Source organism: Astyanax mexicanus, chromosome 11 (genome assembly GCF_023375975.1).
Source record: "Astyanax mexicanus isolate ESR-SI-001 chromosome 11, AstMex3_surface, whole genome shotgun sequence".
NCBI classification, from domain to species: Eukaryota; Metazoa; Chordata; class Actinopteri; order Characiformes; family Acestrorhamphidae; genus Astyanax; species Astyanax mexicanus.
Window position 1 is genome coordinate 27723436 of NC_064418.1, and position 22699 is coordinate 27746134.

Here is a 22699-nt window from a genome sequence, read left to right on the forward strand (position 1 = left end):
ATGCCGGGATACATTCCCATCCTAATAACACTGTAGTGATGATGGGCTTACCGCATTGACTGGCAATGGCTTACCGGAGCATCGCCGCTTACTGCAGCACAAACACCATACACATAATACTAAAATAAACCTTTCAGCTTCATTCAAATATTCAGTTGTAAAACATGGCCTATTATAAAACCATACTGTCACGAACTGGTTTGCACAGTTACTGCATGTTTATAACATTCATATCTAGTCACTCCCTATGTATTAATATATATCTCTATATTTGTTTACTTGTGTGTATGCATGTTTATCTCACACAACCACACATTATTCACGTTAGGCATCTGATAATCTGTTTACACATATTGCATTTATTTATTTCCTATTTTCAATTCTGCTGCCTTTGCACTGTTTCATAGAAGCATCTTATTAGTTCATATGATTCTACCCAACTGATTCTACAAAATATATTCCTTTGAACATCAAGTTTACATATATTTATGTAAGTGTACTTCTGGATAAATGCTAAGAGAATTTAATTAGCTTGTAGTTATACTTTCTCAGTCTAATCTAATCAAACGTATCGACTATTCCGCACGTTTAGGCTGCAAAAGCTAGTTAACACTACTCTAAAAGTGACTTATTTGTACACTGATAATCATGTGGGCTACCAATTGGCTTTGCTGTGGTGAACAATAATAAAAGGTGTTTTTTTTTTACCTGTACACCCAGGTCAAATTGGTTAAACATCTTACATCTTACATTTACTTTTTGACCATCAAAGGGTGTGTTTTTGTTTTAATTTGATGGTGTAGATGGTCCTCCATAAATATGATTATCCTAACTAAGCTAGTCAACCAGTTGGGCCAAGTTTGACCATACTTTCAAACTCACAAAACATACACTGTTTAAATAGTTTGATTACCAGCATAGGGTATGTTTTTTGTCAAGGTGACCAGCTGTACTACCATATTAACCACCAAACTTCAGCTGTGTTTGATAGTCATCATCATTATTACAGTAAGTGATGGGGTTGGGGACAAATCAAATTTGAGGCCTCATTCTCAATATTGCTATAACCTGTAAGATGATTTTAAGAATTGATCTGGATGCACAGACAGTTTTAGGGACACCTATCCTCTCATAATCAGATATACTGTACACATATCCTTACATAATCTGAACAATGCATTTTACATTTTGATTGAAACAATTTTAAGTTACTATGCCATTTAGAATTTTTTCATTTGCTGTTTTTTTTGGTAAACTGGGCTTTTATTGTAAAAAAAACAGCGGACTCCATGGCAACTACGACCAATAAAAAAGAATTGCCTGTCTTGAGTGAAGATCATTTCTGCTGCAGCAAAATCCAGCTTTTATGATGTTTCAAACTAAAAGGCATGTGACACTCAGTTATATGTTCACCACTGGACGCATTACAGGACAACTGATCTTCAGACTGTGGGGGATGGGGGTGTGATGGTGCAATATCATGGGATAACCACAGTAGAAAAAATGTATCAGGCCTCTCATCCACATAGGGTTTTATACAGTACATGCATGTGGTCGATGTACAACATTGCTGCATTCTTCCAAGCTAAGCATATTTTTCGTTTAATTGATGAACCCCTTAACGTCCACGGAATAATTATAGAAAATGTAATAGAACTTTTTTTTTTTGTATTTTATTTTGATTAGGTATGATTAGGTTTAGGTTTGATTGAAAAAGAATGTTAGTGAAATAACTACAAATTCCATTTACCACATTCTTGTGTTTCCAATGTGTATTCATTTAAGTGCACGACTGCAAGAAACAGACCACTAATAGAGTCCTTTAAAGCAAGAAACTGAAGGAAGATTAAGACAGTGCAACATCACAAGTGAACATGGACCGGAGCACATCCCACTGGGCCAGATTGTTTGAGTAGAAGCCTAACCATGGCAACAACACAAGAGCATCGCTGCAGGAGGAGCGAAAGAAAACAAGAGCAAAGAAAAAGACACTGAGATTAGATAATCTCTTCAAGTACACAGAAGCTTGTACTATATGTGTCCAAAAGTAACCAGATACTTCTTTTAATAAGAGATTGTATTTACTTTATATTGAGCCCCATATTTCGATAGCAACTGCATTGACAATAGAAGCTGATGCTTCAGAGCAATCACACATGAGCCTCACATGATAACATGCCCACGTGGGGCCTGTATGGGGTATGGCACAACTGAGTACATGAAAGGTTTGTCCACGGGTCAAAAGTCAGCCCCACATATAGATGTCCTCATATGATGCGACCAAAAAGGTTAAACATGGGCCTCATCTGGGTTGTACACTGCACACGGGGCCTTGATGGGACCCAAGTGAGTTTAGGTGGGGCTGTATTAATGGGGTCCATTTGTACAAACCCATGCCAACCTGAAACCCACCTAGCACACCTAAGTTTCACCTGTGAGAGCCCCAAATGATCATGTTGTCTGGGTACGGTCACCAGGCCTAATGCCAAGCATCAGCTAGACAGATTTATTGCCCCATCAGCATTGTGCTGTAGAGAAAAGCGGAACTGTGCGAAGTGGAACTACTTTAAATGTTGGACGCATTGCTGTGAGAATCTGATAGCACACAGCCACAAGAACAATAATAAGGTCAGGTACAGATGTTGGAAGATCCAGCTCTGGAAAACATTAAGAGACCACATCAGTTTCTGAATCTTGGCATGTTCTTCTCCACCAGTTTAACACACTGCTTTTGGATAACTTCATGTCACTCCTGGTGCACAAATTCAACCGGTTAGCTAGGTTTGATTGCTTTTGATCATCCATCTTCCTTTTGATTATATTCCAGGTTTTCAATTTTGTAAAATCAACGAAACTCATAATTTTTAAGTGGTCTCTTATTTTTTCCCAGAGCTGTCGATCTGTAATTCTGAATACTAACCACCACTCAAATTCATATCAAAGACACTTATTCAAAAGTGCTTAATCACTCCCAAAGACACAGTTTCACTGCTTCACAGCTTAACATTGGGATAAGTGTTGCGTTGTCCAATTTTATTGTTACTGAGTTTGTTTATATGTACTCAATAACACAACCATAATCAGATTTCTGCAGTTATCTGATTATTCAAGTGTTCAAAACAGCCAATTCTCATGACTTAGAATTCTTAGAATAGGCTGAGATTTAGAAATTTGATAAAAGAGAGTTGGGTTTTAGCTCAGTAATTAGATTTCTCAGCACATGTACACATATACTTTGAAATCTTTTAGTTTTTTTTTTGTTTTTTTGTTTTTCATTTTGCTTATGCACGCAAACATAACCAGATGATTGTTAAAACAAATTCTGAGAAATTAGGAACCACAGGAAATGAAGATTCATAGTTTTTATGATAAAGTGGATTTGTGTTTAAAAACAGAAACTTTGACCTTTATGTCTCAGTGTTATGTAGTATGTTGTTGACTGGTTGCAAAGTAGAAATCTGATTATTGCCTGACTCATGTAAACCCGTAATGTTACCATTATCTGATTAACCAAGGCTTACTAATAAAATCAGATTTTTCACCTAGATGCACTCAATGCTTCTGTGTGACCATTATACAAGAATGGTTGGTGCAGTTTAATACTTGTAGTCCTAATATGACTAGTAAAAACAGTTGTCTAGATCAGTGCTTTTCAAACTTTTTTAGTTGGAGGCTCCCTTTGGATGGTAACTGCCCTCACCCCCCCCCCCCCCCCCCCCCCCATACTGGGAGTAAAAAACAAAACCTGCAAGCTCTCCAATGTTTCTATGTGATTTTTGTATCAGACTCTACGTTTTAGATATGACCAAATCAAATAATTATAAATGAAAATTATGTATAAAAGAAAAAAACTTTGAATATTCCCTATTTGCCCACCTTTGAACATATAGGGTCATTGTCCAGACACGGATTAAGACTAGTGTTGGTCTACACAGCATTTTAAATAAAATATTAGTCTAAAAGGGACAAATAGCCTTTGACTATGCTTAATCTCTGTCCAGAAAACTGAGCCATATTGTATTTCTCTGTGAACACCCAAGTAGTCATTCATAGCCTTATAGTCAATTATAGACAGAAAAAAAACTTCCACAAACATAATTAACTGGATGCAGTATGCTAGTTCATGTGTCTTTTATCCTTTGCACTCTTGGGCGACACAGAGCATTTGCAACCTTGTCAGCACCAGAAGGCTCAGGGTTACTCAATTAACCCCTATTAGCTTCAGATCCTCTTCATGCCATTGATGGTCTGGGTCTGCATAGCAAGAACAGACACTTCATGTTGGGCAGGAGTTCACCACTGCCCAGTCATGGAGAACTAATGTATTCAGTGGACTATAGGCAAAGACATGCAATTATCAAATACGGATCGAGCATTCAAGAGCCCAGTCAGATCTGATAGTCTGTCATAGCTGAAGCAACTGCTGCAGACAGGGATGCTATATTTGCCTCAATGTTCTCAATGGGCATTAGACTATAGCTGAAAAAAGAGTGAGCTTTTAAGAGTAAAAAGAGTAATAAGCATCTCTGGGGACATCTGTAACAACAGCACCCAAAACACAGAATTCACACTAGATTTTACCACAAAACACATAAAGGGGAAATATGTGTAAATAAATGTATATATATATATATATATATATATATATATATATATATATATATATATATATATATATATATATATATATATTTTTTTTTTTTTTTAATTGATAAAAAACTAGATCATAAATTACAAAAAGGCAAAAAGACACTGAGATGAATTCTGACAAAACGACATTTCCAGTTTCATTTTAAAATTTCATTCATTGCGCCATCTAGTGATGGTAAAACAGGTAGACAAGCCACACTCAAATGTTTAGAAGTGTGGCACACTGAAAAAAAATCAAAAATAAAATTGACTATTTTTTTAATCAGTATGAGCTTTAACAGAAGCCTAAGCAACAATACATTGATAATAAAGCAAGATAATATTTAGGAAAATGTATTACCAATGTTTTGTTGGGAGTGTAATACTAAAATTTTATTATCCAGTAAAATGCAGGGACTAGATTATGATCAGGACTGTCTTTTTGTAAGACAACCCCAAATCAAAAGACAATGACACAGGATTTTTAATGTTCTGTCTGGACAATAAAATTTTATTTGTAAATGATGCCATCACAAAAAGCCACGACAAGCCCTTGCTATTGGATTTGTTGCTGATAACAGTCTGCATTTCTTCTGGAATACTGATTTATCTGACCACAGTACACATTTGCATTGTGTGATGGTCCAAAGTGAACGTAAGACTTTAGTTTAGTTGAGACTTTTAACCCTCCTGTTATGTTACAGCTTAAATTGACCCGTTTTCAAGTTTGAAGATCTAGAAAAAATAGTTAAAAATATTTTTTCAGTATGAAAAATATCAGTATATAAATTCTTCTGCTTGCCTTAATTAGTGTAATCAACATATAACCCCTTGCAAAAAAGCAAAATCTAAAACAAAATTGCAATTGTTATGTAAAACTATTCTGATTTATATGTTGGTCTTTCAAAACTTATTAAGTAGTGAAACATTAAAAAAAGGATAATTAAACATGAACCGGGTCAAATTGAGGGTTAAGTGGCATTCAGGAAGGTAACTCTGTATTGTGGTGTTTGACAAAGGTTTGCCACATAAACCCCTTGCCCATGTGGTTTTATCAGCATTTGCTGAATGATGCAGTGGCATGTGCCTTCAAATCGACCAGTACTGTAAAACTGTCTGTAAATACAAGTATATTTGCAGTTTTCATACTGTCCCAAACTTTTATGAACTTTTATGAAGTTCCCCAATCCAAGCAATTAACTAGTTTTTCTGCCTATTGATATTTTAATATCAAGAGATTTAGAGATTTATATAATTCTAGGCCTGTCTGCCTCTCTCAATACTGTTGTTTTTTAAAACAATTGTGCAATAATCATTTCATGTTCATTAGGTTCCTTATCATGTGCTGTATCATTTCACTTTTTTAGACAGGGTGTGTAAATGAAATGTACTGTCACACCCGACAAGAGTATGTAGACTTCATATTTCTGTTAAACACTTGGCGATCCTCACATTCTCTACATCTCAGTACGTCACAGAGGAAGGTTTTTACTACCTGTATCACAACAAAGAAATTTTAGGCCTCATTAGGTTCTATATGAATGAAACACACACATATTTACATACATATTTTTGAACGTCTTCTTTTGGTGGATTGTGACCTGCATATCTAAAGTACAAAGGGTATTAAAGGGCTGCTGTAAAGGCAAGAGATAAGAAGCAACATTACATCAGCGCGGGACACGCAACTTTCTTTCTTTTTTTAGAAAGTTAATGAGGATTTAGTGTGTATTACAACTAAATATTAACCAGAGAACATGTATTTACACATTTTATACCTTTGTAAAGAACTTAAAATGGCTTATGAGAGCTTTAGTATGGACATACATTAAAGGTTCACATGTTTAAGAAGGAATAAACCCATTATATTTTCATTAGAGAACATTTCCACATTATGTAGTCATAATTAGAAAGGCAAAAGGCAAAATACTGGTGTATTTTGGTTAGTGTTAGCAGTGCTGCTACAGATAACATACAGTATGCTTACATGAAAAGAAAATGTGTAAAAAATATTTTCGTTCTATGACTCAGAGTTAAAACATTTTTCACACCCTCTAAAAGGTTTTGCATGTTCCTGATTTTACAAAGTCACTGGTACTGATCTGCCTGTCACACCTGAACACTAATCACAGGCTGACATATCCATGGTGACCAGTCTGCAACCAACTGTTCTGGTTTCGGTGGTGGTTTGTGTACAGTGAAGGCCACACCTATAGCCGCACTCACCGTCCCCTCCCAGCAGGTCAAATACAGCGGCACAGACACACTCTGTAAAGCTGTTTGCATTCAACCTTTGTTCACCTGAGGCTGTAAGGTAGGTCTAACCTTGATTGACAATTTTATTTTGTATTAATCCTTTGAAAAGAAATAGAGTTACTCATGTAAAAGTACTGTATTAAACTGTATCAAAATCTTACTCCATTACTCTGAATGTAAAGGAATTATTGAGTCAACAAAAGGTCTTCAGTAAAGATTAAATCATAATAACATTTTAATACAAATATAAAGAAATGGTTTAACACAAAATAAAGGGTATGGACAAGGTTTTCTCTCTCTCACTTTGGGGTCAGTTTCCCGAACAGAGGTTAAGCCTGAGCCTAAACTATATTCTTCACTCTAACTGCTGGGTAGTTCAAGAGTAGGCTTAAACCCTGTGAAATGTCTGTGAAACATTCTGCTTAACCAAAATCTGGTTCAACAAACTGTATGAAGTGCAGTAGTAGGAAATGCAATTGAGTACTAGTTCAAGTACATTTAGTTAATTAAAGTACATGTCTTCTAAAATCATAGTAAAATACAGTAATGAACTACCGGAACTGCATATTTTACCTGAGTGAATTTGTTATATTACTTTACTATATTACATATTTCTTTATTGTACAGACTGAATTGATCTCACTCACTAGACAACTACTATCAAGTTGTCATATTTTTAAATTGAAAGAATGCTAAAGTTCTCTCTCTCTCTCTCTCTCTCTCTCTCTATATATATATATATATATATATATATATATATATATATTGTTGAATGCACCAAAAATGACTTGAAATTATGTATTTTTTTACACTGAATAAGAGTTCTTTCTATTTTGCTATCGTGGACATACACTTTACAATAAGGGTGCTAAATTTACTGACAGAACTTGCAACAGAATGCATCAACTAATTATTAATAAATTAACACTATTTAAAATATTATTAGTACCAATTCATTATTATTTACAACATTTATTAGCATTGACATTCAGTATTGTTTATTAATGTTTTAAATAGTGCCAATTAATAATTAGTTGAGACATATGTACATATATACATATTATACAGTGTTTATTGCAGCCGTAACTACTGCAATTTGTGACCCTTGTTGTGACCCTTAAGTGTTACAAAGGTAATAAAAAACAATACACATCTAATGTATATAATATATTAGCTGAGTTTTTCTGCCTGTTTATTCCTGTGTTCCTAGTCATCTTTTTCTGTAGACAAATCAATTATAATAAATATACAGGTGTGTTTGTAGTACAAATATGAATGCAATTGCTTGAGAAATTAAATAAATACTTTAACACATACAATAATCTACTGCCAAATATGTTCAGATACCACTTTCCTCACTTAGAATGACTGACACTTCTCCAAACCTACACAGACGGCATCTATCTTCTCTCTACATCTGCACATACTCTATGTCTGTTTTGCATAAGACTCACAGACATGTGTGATGATGCATACGACCATGTAATCCCTGTCATTAAAGCTAGGAGAACAATCCAGAAGAGCTGCCAGGAGTGTGTTTGAGTAGGGTGTGTCTTTATGATGGGCAAGATAGACAAGTTTTGCTTGCAAAAAGCCAAAAGTCAGGGGGTGTTGAAGAATTCCAGAGGAGGGCACTGTGTTACACACTGTCGCTGGGTAGGTCTAGAGATCAGTCAGCGCCATCAAGGAGGAAACAGACATAAATCATATATATCTATGTCTATCATCAAAATCCAAATAAATCCATAACAATACCTTGTTGGGGTTTGGTTTATAGATTCCTATGGCTTTTTTATGTAAGATATCAACAATGTTATCTATTTATGTATTTTTGACTTCTTTCAGGGTACCCTTAAAACCATGTCTGCAACAGCCACCAGAAGATCATACCCTCCCACCAAGACAGGTGAGATAACATGCCAGGATGTTTTACCTTTATGCTATGTGTTCTGCTTTCTGTAGCTTAACATGTGGCAGCAGTGTTCATACACATTGGAGGATACATCAGCACAGCAATTTCATTGACTGTAAAGAGTTATTTTAAACACTACTGTGGAGCATATGTTGTCACAGTCTACAGAGTAAATGCAATTAATTTTTTTCACATACATGAGATAAAGTATTTCTATTTTGAGTGAAAGTTAACTTTAGTTAAAGTTTAACTCCTTAACTTCATCAAAGAAAAAAATATGTAAATATGTAATTTTCTTTTTTGGTTTGGTTGTTAAAGGCATTAATAAAAACATTTAGTATTATTATAAATATATTTTAAAACCCCAGTTCTTAATGTAAAGTATATGTTGTATACATTCCTTCATTAAAAGCTCTATAATATGCTGAAATGTATAATGCTATAATGTTTACCTTCAAAAATCCCAACAAAACAAACCATATATGTGGAGCGAATTATGGATGAGAACTGAAAAGACACAGTACTGAAAGACACAGTGACATCTAGTGGATTTTATTATATTAAAAATACCTCTGCTGGTTGGTAAAGATTGCACTAAACAAAGTTTACTGCCTGATATATTCACTCAAATGTGTTTCACCTATCGTTCAGGCAGATGTTAAAGGGTTAACTCTACTACATTTTAATTTTAAATAACTTACTTTTTACTTCACACAATTGTGTTCCTTTTGGTTTATGTGTGCATAAATCTTAACACATGAACACAATATAACCACAAAGCAAGCTCACCAATCAGCATAGGAATAAAATGTGTGTTTACATGTTTCCTAGTTGGTATTTAGCTGTAATACACACTAAGCATGAAAATAAAATGTATCCTCATTATCCTCATTATCATCCTAAAAAATGTAATTATAAATGTAAGTGTAAACGTGTAATATTGTGAAAGTGCCTATGCCTACATATTTGAAGGAATATATGGAGTATACAGATGAAATAAAGTGAAGGAAAACCTACTTGTGAATCAGTTTAAAACAAGTTAAAAAAAATTTAACTAAGGACTAAGCTGCAAATAAAATGTAAAGAAAAAAGTCATTCATATGCAAAAAGTGCTACACTAAGACATAAGAGTCATAATAAATGACGGTAAATTTACTTTTAACACTTACTTACATTTGAAAACAAATGCATTTGAACTTTTACTCAAGTGAAGGTCTAAAGGAAGTGTCAGGGCCAGACAGGAATGAGACTGGTGCAGATACAATAAAATAACTTTATTAAAAGTTATAGAGCAGACAGGGGTAGTCAACGGAAACAGGGTCAGTACCAATAATACACAGTGTAGAAAAACCATACCATAACCGGAAGACAGTCCAGAGTTCATACACGGGTAGGCAGTATAACAGGGTAGGCAAAAATCCAAAGTACTATAAACAGTCCAGGTCATACACGAATATCCAACACAAGGGAGCAGGCAAAAATCAACATCGGTAGAAAACAAAAACAAGATCATACACGGATAAAGGCAAGGGCAAGAGAAACGCTTTGTATTGCAGGTATTACCAAACAGATACTCGGCGAGGTGTGAGCGTGAGCATGGTCCTTATATACTGAGGATAATCAGTACTCGGGGCTTCCTGGTGGCGTCATGTGATGTGTCATGTGATCGGGAGTGTGTGTTGTGTCATGGAGTGGTGCGTTCTGGGTATTGTAGTTGTTACTGTGGGAATCGCAGATAGAGCTGGATGTGGGAGACTCAGACATGCTTTCAGCACCAGACATGACAGGAAGGACTTCTACCTGTATCTTAAATATCTCTACTTTAACTAAAATACATGGTTTGTGTATTTTGTGTTCTTATAACATTATTAAAGAAAGTGTAACATGTTACACTCACTAGTGTACTCTCATACACTAGTACTCTCATCTCACTACTCTAATAAAGCATGTTTTCAGTGTCAGTCTCCAGCTTTACTGAAGTGAATAATATTAAGCCCTCCTGTTATGTTTAACTGTAAGAAACAGCCATAATGTTCCCAGGTTAAACTGAACCATGTTCTGCCATATTTAACAATTTATAAAATCTTCATACAAATAAAAATATTTACATATAAAGAATATTTAGAGTAATCAAACATTTCACCTTTACAGATCATGATTTATTAATGATAATTCACAATGTTCATGAAGTACACATAACTCACAACATTGTTTAGCCTCAGTTTTAGTCTAAATCTAGCATTTACACCCTTTGAGGCCTTTGTTGTCACTACTGGTTTAAACTGAAGAAGAGTATGTGTGTAATATAAACAGGACATGTATATACATAATATAAACATACTAAATTTGACATTTTCCACTTAACTGTTCATTACACTAATTTCAGTTTAAGTTTGGGGGTTCAGGGGCCAAAAATAAATATATATATATATAAAAATCTAAATATACAGGAGGGCTACCTGATCAATGTTTACACTGATGAGTTTATGTGTACGTACATTAAGCAGAAGCTTCCTCAAGAATTTTGATCCAAGTTCTTAAAGTTCTCTCATTTCCTTCAGTCTACATTCTATAAAATACATATCTCTTCACACTTTGAACCATCCGCTGAAGACATGATCTCTGGCTGGATCTCTGGTTCTGTTTAGATATAGATAAAATACTGTATTTTAGCCAGTGATAAATTACTGTATTTTATTTTATGAAATATGTAATGTACGTAATGTATTTTAATGTAATGTCCAACGCTCTAAATCCTTTCCAATACCAAAGATCTACCGTATTTTATGAACTAAGGCGCATTGTATAATAGGGAGCATTTTAAGCAACAATAGTAAAGAACAAGGGTGTCACCATGTTTTTTCCTTCTATTGGCAAAGCTGAGGGAAGCTTTAAAAAAAAAACTAGAATAAAAAAAATTGTTTAAAATCAAAATGGAGTGTTGGATGTTAATCTACACAGATTTCCCACCTGAAAACTGTTTATTTGGGTGAGTAAAGTGCTTTCATTTATTTAAAGTGAGCTTAGATTTAGCAGAGGTGCTAGCCACGGTTAGCTCTAGTAAATGCTATCCAACAGCGCTACACTGAGGAACCCTGAGTGTTCCGGTAAGCCAGGGCACAATCAGCTAGCAGTTTGTCCCACTTAGCTTGTTTTAACACGGAAAACATGCAGGCTACAGACGGATATACTCACCTCTGAACAGAGAAAGAGCTAGCGCTTAGCCTGGTAATGCTTATACTGCTCCAGCCTCGGTGCTGGAGAACTAAACTGAAACTTCTTTATAACACAGTAATTCAGCGGAGTGGCTTTACTGCTCCTTAGTTCCTGACTGGTAGAATTCATAGGTGCTCTGTCAATTTTTGAGAAAATGAAATGATTTTAAGTGAATATTATAGTGCGAAAATTAACTTTGTTGTACTGTACAATTCTGCATCAGTAAAATGAAAATAAATTGAACTGGATTTAAATGACTATGTTTTTTGTGTATCTGCAGACAGCACCTCTCCCAAGACTGTTGTGGATGACAGCAAGAAGAAGACATCCCTTCTGAAGGACAACAGCTGGATTAAGAAGGATGTTACCAGTGATAAATCAGTGGAGTGAGTTCCAATTTAAACATAACAATAAGAAAAAAAAATAAATGAATGAATAAATGTATGTATTCGTCAGAGAAATATTTGGTAAAAAACAGTGTGAAATATACAATGATAACATTCATAGTCCCATACTGCTGCTAAAAAGACAATTCTACAAAACTGGACTATAGCAAAACTTGAATGTACTCACTGCTCAAACTGTTGAAACGTGGCAGACTTTTGTGCTAAATATTTAGAATTTTTTTTGCAAAGTATGTGTTGAATACAAACACTCCCTCCTATTTTTCTCTATCTGCGAAGATGATTGTACCCGTAGAAACTTGTCATTCATGCTTCTGTTTTCTTTTGCATTCACTCTTTCTACCTGTCGGCTGCTCTCTATCCCCTTGTTGTTAACATTTTGTGTGAAAAATAAAAATTCTTGATCACAAAAAAGAAAAACATCAGCTAAACTGTGACTATTTTTGATTTTACAGTCAGGACTCAAACTTTGGGAGAACCGTCCTGAGTCGATTTAAATCAGCTGAAAACCTGAACAGGTACTGTGTTCCTTCTGAACTGTTCACACTTCCTGTTTATAACAAATGAGCTCTCATTAAAAACAAGCACACTAAATCTATACTCTATACAGAGGTTTATGGAATATGCACTATATTTGTACAGCTCTCCAGATAAAACCACTTCAGTCGTCACCACCAAAACCTCTACTACTCCTCCTGAAAGATCCTCAGTCCAGAATCTAACCAGAAGGTAATGCAGCTGACAAAAATGCATTCATATCAGGTATACTAAATACTAGTGATCTAATTATTTGTACTGATAACACTGTTTGGTATGAGTATTGTACAGTGAAAAAGACCCCAAAACTTTATTAATACCTATAGGCAGCTGTGGAAATTAAAAGTTTGTTCAATCTAGTGTTGTATAGACTCACCTAATAACCTAGTTAATATAGTGTCAACAGTTAATAGTGTGTTAAATAAGCAATAGATTTTCTACACACACCCACAAATGCTAAAACATCACCCTCATCCTATATATCAATATTTTATAAGATATCATAAACCTCTGAAGTAGACTTGAAGGCAGCATTATGTACGCATGTGAAATTACCTTTTTTAAACTAGTAAAGCATATCATATATTTTCTGTGCAACTGTGCACACCAAACCATGACCAGTACACTAATAGTTTGGTGCAACTACACATATTATTATACATTTTAAATCATATCACAACACTGTATGGAGTTGCATTCACAGACTAACATTCCAAAGTTATATTTAAAAAAGTAAAACAGTAACAAAACTCTCTCTTTTTATGTATTTTGCAGATTCAGCGCAAGTCAGGATGAACTGGATTCACGCGGGTAAAATTAGTTTGACATTATATTCATTTTTATACATTTATTATATTGTCCATATATATATATATATATATATATATATATATATATATATATATATATATATATATATATATATATATATGTATAATCATGTTTAATAGAGTGAAACAGTGGTAATTTGCTTTGAATGCTGTATTCTATTTTTTTAAAGGAAAACCAGCACTCAGACTGTAGTAACTACTACAAACACTACACCCAAAAGGTATGAAGATGATTTATCTTCATTAAAACAGACTTGATTATTATTAAAAGTAAAAATATATATATATTTGGTAGACATAATAATAATTGGTGATTTTTCATTTCTGTTCCAGAAGCTCAAGTGTTACCAAGACAGAGACCATCACTAAAACTACTTCCAAGGAGCCCACAGAAACGTGAGTGATGAATATACATGTGTTGTCAACTTTATTTGGAGAAAACCCTTGTACTGACTCTTCTCTTGTGTTTATGGATTACGGTACAGTAAAACTGTAAAAACGGTGACGTCACCAACTTCAACTATTAAAACCACCACAAGGTAAAAACATACTCCGCTTAACACATATCTTACATATATTAGCAGTACGATGCTCCACACCAGCTTCACAAACTTTAAAAATCAATATAATCATTTCTGTTTTACAGAACGTCATCTGTGAAGACTGAACCAGAGCTGTAAGTGTCCCTTTTCATGTTAAAGCTGCTGTTGAATTCATACAGTACACTGTGTACTGAACAGTGAATATTACAGTTCGGCATGATCCTGTCTAATGAATATCTATTGGGTTTATGTCATGTTCAACAAACTGTATTAAAGCTTTAACACTTTTAGTGTTAAATGAGCACTGTGAGTGTTGAAACATAACACTTGTAGTGTTTGTTTAACTCTATGGGTCGGTTTCCCAGACAGGGATTAAGCCTAGTTATAGTCTATACTTTTATTTCAATAAAATCTCTTTATTGAAAATGCTGTGCAGTCCATGACTAAGTTTTATCTGCCCATATATGTGTTGATTTAACAGTATAATATGGAGCATTGGTGATCATTTAATCGTTTGAATGCTGTATTGTATCTCTTTAATGAAAAACCAGCACTGCGACTGTCGTAACAACTACAGATTCTACACCCAAATGGTGTAAGTAGTACATAATAATATTAATTAATAATTTCTCATATCTGTTCCAGAAGCTCAAGTGTTACCAAGACAGAGACCATCACTAAAACTGCTTCCAAAGAGCCCACAGAAACGTGAGTGATGAATACACGCTTGTGATGTCTTTTCTTTTGGAGAAGACTATTGTATTCACTATGTTCTTGTGTTTATGGATTACAGTAAAACTGTAAAAACGGTGACGTCACCAACTTCAACCACTAAAACCACCACAAGGTAAAAAACATACTCAGCTTAACTTTTTCTTACATACAGTTCTGGAAAACATGAATAATCACTTCAGTTTCTGAATCAGTTTCTCTGATTTTGCTATTTACAGGTATATGTTTGAGTAAAATGAACATTGTTGTTTTATTCTATAAACTACGAACAACATTTCTCCCAAATAAAAATATTGTTATTTAGAGCATTTATTTGCAGAAAATGAGAAATGGCTGAAATAACAAAAAAGATGTAGAGATTTCAGACCTCAAATAATGAAAATAAAACAAGTTCATATTCATAAAGAATTAAGAAATCAATATATGGTGGAATTTGGGTGTTTTTAAATCACAGATTTCATGCATCTTGGCATGTTCTCCTTCACCAGTCTTACACACTGCTTTTGGATAACTTTATGCCACTCTTGGTGCAATAAATTCAAGCAGTTTAGCTTGGTTTGATGGTTTGTTAGTAAAATCAAAAAAACATATCATTTTAAGTGGTCTTTTATTTATTTTCCAGAGCTGTATATTAGCATTATGATGCTCCAGCACCACAACCACAACCTACACCTGTTTTACAAACTCTAAAATCATTTCTGTTTTACAGAACATCATCTGTAAAGACTGACCCAGAGCTGTAAGTGTCCCTTTTCATATAATAAAGCTGCTGTTGAATTCAGACAGTACATTGTGTACTGAACAGTGAATATTACAGTTCAGCATGATCCTGTCTATTGCATATCTATTGGGCTATTATGGCATGTACAATAAACCACCTTCAGAAAAAAATATTTCAAATATTTTAAATGTCAAGTCCACACCCCTCTGTCACACCCTGTTTAAGGAAACATTCTTTCCTAAGAAAGGGCTTTTAAAATAACACTGCATTTTCCTTTCAGCACCAGCACTACTACTACTGTAAGAGATGGCACAAAGACCACGGTGACCACCACCAGGTAGAAACACTGAACACACAAGAACTGCCATTTCAGCTTCTCAGCCTCTTCTCACTTTTAAAAACTGCTGATGTTTTTAAACATATTTCCTCAGCACATCTTCTGTGAAGTCACCAACCAAAAGCGAGACATTCACTGAGAAGATCCTCTCTGATACTACCAACATCGGGTATGTGTTTATCAGCACAGCTGCATATATTTATGTGTTCCTGACAGCCCTGAGGCATGCCTTTTCTCGCTCTTTAATCATTATTATTGTTAAAACAGGCAGCATGCCTTTTAGCAGTAGTGTAGGTCTGTTTGATCTGAAGACAGACGGCCTCATTGATCAGATTATCACCTTTACTTTACAGTGTCTGCAGTTTTTACCTCAGCGTGTCTGTCTGTCACTATCCTGCTGCTTGAAGCTCTCAGATTCACTATCAGCCCTAGGGCTCGTTTGGCTGTGCTTAAAGTGAAAGATGTTAAATCTGCCCTCAAGCTGTTTGCATTAACTGGCTGCCTGCTGAAGGTTATAGATGCATTTGCATACAAGGAGAAAGGTCATTGCCGCTCCCTCTCAGTGAGATATGCCAGTGACATTCATTCATTCATTCAATCACTAATTTCATCTAGTTTATCACAGTAAATTTGCCAGTGTTAAATCAGCACTGACAGTGTTAAATTACATTTTAAGTGTTAACACTGATTTAACACAAGCTAATTAATTTTCTGTTCCACAATATTAACACTATTGAATTATCATACAACATATTGGCAATTTTTTAAATTTGTAATATTTAAATAATTGAATGTAATAACTTTATGTAATAATTGCATGTAATATTTTTTTTTACTTTTTTAAAACGTATTTAAAAATTCTTCATGATTAAAAGTTCATTGCTTATTCAAACTAATTTTTTGCATTATTATGTTAGTAAATTATTATTACATAATTTTTATGGTCTTAAAATGACAATATATATATTTGTCTATATATTTTATTTCAATATATCATCCATAAAAATTGGTTATCATGACTGGCCAATGTCTGCAAACTTGCAAAGTTTTTCATTATCCAATGTCCAGTTAAATAAACTAAAACTGTTGTTATTAATTGTTGTTAATAGAACTGTATTTTTTATTGCTTTTTTAAAGGAAAACTCAAACTCAACCTAAAGTGACAAACACAGAGACTCCAACCAAAACGTATGAACATGAGTCAACTTCATGAATCCAGATTTTAATATTATTGAAAGTTTAAGATTTTACTAATTTAGTAATGATTGGTGTGTCTTTATATATGCTCCAGAATCTCCAAGACAGAGACCATCACTGAAACCGCTGCCAAGGAACCCAGAGTTCGGTGAGTAATGAATTTGTGTGTGATATCTGGATCATTTAATTCAAATTAATCATTTAATGTTTCCTATAGAAACTCTTACACAGTCTTTCCTCTCATCTTCAGAGATTACACCAAAACTGTCACAACAGAGACACAGCCAGCTTCAACCATCACAAGAACTACGAGGTAAGAAAAAGTAAAAAAAAAAATCTGCAGCAAAATCAACTTCTCCATATCATAAACATGCTCCAACATCTACGACTTATCCCACCTCATCTGTACATCTGTTCAAACTCTAAATGAATAGTGATAAATAATTTTATTTTACAGAACCTCTGTGAGGACTGATCCAGAGATGTAAGTGAGCTTTTTTCATGTTAAAGCTGCTGTTCATTTATACAGTGAAGATCAAGTTCAAAATGTAAATATATTGGGGTTCAGTATAATCCTTGTAATAAAGGTTAATAAAACATGAATAATACAATTTGCATTATTTCTTTGAATGAAAAAATGTGCAAAACAAATGTTTTACACTGACCTCTGATTTAATCACTTTTCCATATTAACTTTCAGCACCAAAACCTATACTAGCTATAATGATACTCCAACATCTAAAACTACAACCCGCACCATCACCACCAAATCCAGGTAAATACTTCTCAGAGTACTACGGGTATTACTATTAGTGTGCTGAGTCTCTGTATTGGTATCACTCAGATAATGGCCAAAATCAATGGATTACATTTAATAAAAAATGCACAGTCTAATATGATTCATCAGCCTTAACTATCATGTAAAAGCTCAACCCCTAGACACCTACATGTCAATAACATGTGTTCAAATCTACATGCCTTCATAGAGGAGTAGAATATTGTTTCACAGATTGAGCATTATATTTTTTAGATGACTATGTTAAACAGATTACTAATTATAAATAGTTCAATCTAAGAGAGAGTGAATCATAGTATCTGATTGGTATTATTATTGGCAGATACTCATTATCTATCGGACTCAGTATGTATGAATATATCTCAATATGACCCTTAACACACCAATTACAACTACAACACCATGTTATTGCAATGCTATGTGAATGTCAATTAATCACTTTCACTGTCTCATAGTGCTGAGGACCAGCTGTTTGACACCCTAATACCGACATCCATCAAGTCAGTGTCCTCCTCCGCACCTGACACCAGCAGGTATGGCATGCAGGGTGGGGCTGACATATTATTATAGTAAGCCTGTAGCCCTTTTGTGATGACATACAAATAAGACATTTACATATTGTGTCTTTTTCGCAGTAACGAGACAACAAGTGTAACCAGTCCCACGACCTACACCAGAACCTCGTACAAAACAACCAGGTCAGCCTTCTCATATGGACTCCAGTGTTTGCATGAGCGTGCTAGAGAACTTTACAGTGCAGTCATATTCCAGACTGCATCTATTTAACCATGTCTCTGTACCGCATTCGCAGGACTGAGGAATACCCTTCGGACACGGTGATCACCAGAACCATTAGATCTGTCTCCTCCCCACCTGACAGGTGAGACTTTTACTGAGATATTGTTTAAAATTCACATTTCTAAAATTTAAATTTGAATTTTAGATTTTTAAATATTTTAAGTATTACAGAAATTAAATATTTTGTATTATTATCTACTATTTATTTGCTATATTTTCAAGGTCACACCCTACCATAATCATATCTCCTCTGACCTTAACTTAAATAGATGTTTATATATTTTTTCCTTTATTATATTTTTTACTATTTTTGTATTTTATATGTAATCTTTATTTATTTTTTTATATAGTTTTATTATTATTTGCTTATATATATTTGCTTTTTTATATATAGTTGTATTAGTATTTGCTTAAATATTTTCCTGACCTGTTTCTCTGTCCTTTCCTCTGTGCTGCTGTAACATTTCCCCATTGTGGGATTAATAAAGGATTTTCTTATCTGATCTTAAATTATCTTATCATAAGAAAAATACTTTTTACTTATTACATTTTATTTACGACGTTAAAAGTTTGTTTCTTAATTTATGTATTTTTCTTGCTAAAATGACACTGCCCTCAACTAATTTCTATTTATATGTATTTTTTAATTTATTTTAACAAATATTATTTGAAAAGTGCTAATTTATCATTTTTTTTTTACAGTACTTTGCAAAGGTATGAGCGGCGCAGTAGTTTTAACGGCTCCACTACAACCTACACTACTACTTCCACAACTTACACAGACAGCAGCAGGTACAGTCAGTGCAGAGTAAAATATTTAAATAAATAAAAAATAAAAATAAAAAATACTGAACATGACTTTACAGCAGGTCCTTGGATTATCTCTCTGATGGCCTTACATCAAAAACTGTTAAAACCGTGTACACAACACCTGAAAGGTAGGACAGAACTGCTCTCTATTTACATTATTATTATTTTTTTATACATTTGTTTGGGAATAAAACAAGTAAATGTAAAATGTGCATCACTTAACAACAGGACTTATATTGAGAGGGATATCTGTACAATCTGCCACAAGCCCATGATCTCTGACGTCAGGATGATTCTGGATGACATGAATATGCAGTGTCATGCCACTTGTTTCAAAGTAAGCTCTTTATTTGAGTATATCTGGATAGTATTATAATTAAAATTATATATATTTTTATGAATTCACTCTCATGCTCTGTGGATCTCTGTGTAACAGTGTGAGGTGTGTAAGAGCTCTCTGGGCCACCTGAAGGCAGGGGACAGCATGTGGGTGTATCAGCGCACTGTGCAATGCGAGAGATGCTTCGGTATCACTAGAAGTAAGAAAGAAAGTGTTACTCTAGTACTCAAACCTGTACTGTTTCGTGAAAGTTTACCCAGGGAATTATCTAAAATAACTAAACCTGCTTGTTTTACAGATAAGTGGCATCGCTAAAGCTACCACCGTGGTGAATGTGAAGATAAATTATGACGAACATAGAAATGAAGGAAATCTTTATGTGGACTTATTCAATTAATACTTTCATAAGGTGAAGGAAAATGTTCATATTCTGTTATTATAAGCAAGTGACCATCTGGGATGTGGGTTTATCTACAGTAAGTGGTGGTGGGGATGAATAAGAGGTTTCCTTGTTGTTTTTCTGTATTATTGTATCTTATTAATTAAATTCTAATTACCAACTGAAGTAAACATTAGGTGTCCTGTAAGTCACCATATTATGATATATGTTAATGAAAAGTACATGTTGAGGTCATAAATTTGTCCTCTGTTTGTTTTCTCCATTCTGTATTTAAAGTAATCAATAAAAAGTACATGATATTGGTGTTCGTGTTTGTCATTCATTAGGCTCAATACACAATAATCATATTTACTTTTAAACATGCTCACTTGACTTATGAATGCTCTTTAATAAAGTTGGTTCACTTCACATCATAGCACTCTTTAAATTGTACCTGAAAATAAAAAAAATGCCTTTTATTTCCATTGGAAAATTATTTAACAATATTAATCAGTCAGATCAAATACAGAAACCCACACATGTACACCCACTGCCTGCATGGTGCCATCATATCACCTATAATCTCTGTCTGATATGAAATTTAATGTTTAAAGGTTTTATGACTAAAATATTCTTGAATTTTTTATAAAAGAAACTAATTTAGATGTAGTTCGTTTAAATAAAAAAAATGTTTTTGTCAATAGAAATTCACAATAGAACATCATCTGAAATTTATTCGTGATAAAAACATATCTTTTTTTTGTTATTACAAATAACAGTACTTACAACAGCAAAAACATTAATAAATGGTTAAGTAATGGTAAAGTAACTATTATTAATTGACTCTAGTTATTAGTCTGTCACTAAACATTACTACTGTACATGTTAATGCTAAAGAATGTCAGACATTGATTTTAAACATTAGTTAAAAAAATATTGTAATGTGTAATAATGTCGTAAATAGTGTCAATTAACACTTAGTTAAAACCTTCTGTGATATGTACCATCAATAAATGTACACTTATTATATTTGTGTTTATATATTTTTATGAAACTTTTTATAAAAAATGTTAATATAAAACTTTTATGAATACCATTGTGGGCGCCATGGACATGAATGAACATGACTGACATAGCAATATTTGGCTTCAGTTTAATTTGACAGAATAAGTTGGGCCAAAAAATATACATACCCACACTTTAATTAATTCAGTGATTGAGTGATTCCTGTAAGTGATCATGATTGACTACAGCTGGTAGCTATTCTGTGTTCTGAACACATTAAAAGGGCTATTTGACAACTTGTATTGGCTTACAACAAATACACAATGTCTCTTAAAACCATTTTCCCCCGGGAAAATTCCGTTGTGTTGTGACTCACTTCCGTTGTGTTGTGGTTCTATTTGCAGCGCGTTTTTCTTTTTGCAGCGCGTTTTTCTATTTGCTGCGCCTGTGTTGTAATTTTGATGGATGTGTTTTGTGCTTTTGCAGCGCTTTTCTATTTGCACTGCGCTGGGCTTTCTCGGCCACCGTACTGTCAACATTAACATGCTAATTAATTTCAGGACAAAAATAAATAACCTTATACTTATGCTAAAGTTTATGCTCTCTTTCTCACTTGTGTGGTCATGCACAAACAAACACACACAGCTGATGACACTTTTCCTTTTTTCAAGCTATCAAAGGAGCTATGCTAGTATCAAAACTACCCTGAGACATTTTAACACAGTCAAATAAATATAAGCCATATCTGGATGGGATTCGTTTCTCAGGGGGTGCTGGGGTAGTTTTATTTTTCATGGAGGCTCCTCTGTGATTGTATTCCTGTCCAGAACGACCATATATGTATTTTTCTCAGATTAAAAATTATAAGCTGAATTACCTACTGTTTTTCGCTGAACACCGTGGTCCTCCGCTAATTTTAGTCCTGTCCGGATTCACATCTTGTCACCTCGCATTTAATAAAATAGCTATTTGTCCACTGCCACGCACCATGATTACACTTTGGGCGCACAGTTCCATGGAGATCCAGTTAAACACAACAGCAAGTGGAAATGGAGGAGCTACTGAATGCGATGTTGTGACCGGAAAATCCAAAAAAGTCACTGGTCCGCAAGATGCTAGAGTTTTATTTTTCACACTTCCGGATAGGGCTATAGTGTGCCAGGTGTAAACCACACTAAACCATTATTTTTGTCCCCTTTTTAAAAAGATGTAATCATGATTATATCCATTATTTAGTCAGAGAATATTGGATTATTTG

General features: G+C 34.1%; 1 protein-coding gene across 10 annotated transcripts; it reads left to right on the plus strand.

The window, feature by feature from the left end:
* Positions 1-6836: 6836 nt before the first annotated feature.
* scel (sciellin) lies at positions 6837-20756 on the plus strand. Of its 10 annotated transcripts, none has more exons than XM_049485178.1 (28): positions 6837-6943; positions 8731-8791; positions 12294-12399; positions 12873-12935; positions 13060-13146; positions 13729-13764; positions 13955-14005; positions 14118-14180; positions 14270-14323; positions 14431-14460; positions 14972-15034; positions 15120-15173; positions 15768-15797; positions 16060-16116; positions 16211-16285; positions 17254-17304; positions 17408-17461; positions 17564-17626; positions 17771-17797; positions 18014-18088; positions 18565-18642; positions 18745-18807; positions 18921-18989; positions 19610-19699; positions 19774-19845; positions 19946-20054; positions 20154-20256; positions 20356-20756. In XM_049485178.1, the coding sequence occupies exons 2-28, from the start codon at positions 8746-8748 to the stop codon at positions 20370-20372; spliced, it is 1686 nt and encodes a 561-aa protein (XP_049341135.1). In that variant the 5' UTR covers positions 6837-6943; positions 8731-8745; the 3' UTR covers positions 20373-20756. The 10 variants fall into 10 exon arrangements, with proteins under 10 accessions (XP_049341135.1, XP_049341137.1, XP_049341136.1 ...); XM_049485180.1 differs by having other exon boundaries at positions 19777-19845; XM_049485179.1 differs by having other exon boundaries at positions 14975-15034.
* The last annotated feature ends 1943 nt before the right edge of the window (positions 20757-22699 follow it).

What these genes read in the sequence shown, in the direction of transcription:
- scel (XM_049485178.1), top strand. Translation starts at nt 8,746, where the DNA reads ATGTCTGCAACAGCCACCAGAAGATCATACCCTCCCACCAAGACAG. An exon ending in ACTATTAAAACCACCACAAG is followed by an intron (nt 14,324 to 14,430) that starts GTAAAAACATAC and finishes TCTGTTTTACAG; the next exon opens with AACGTCATCTGTGAAGACTG. An exon ending in GCCAAGGAACCCAGAGTTCG is followed by an intron (nt 17,462 to 17,563) that starts GTGAGTAATGAA and finishes TCTCATCTTCAG; the next exon opens with AGATTACACCAAAACTGTCA.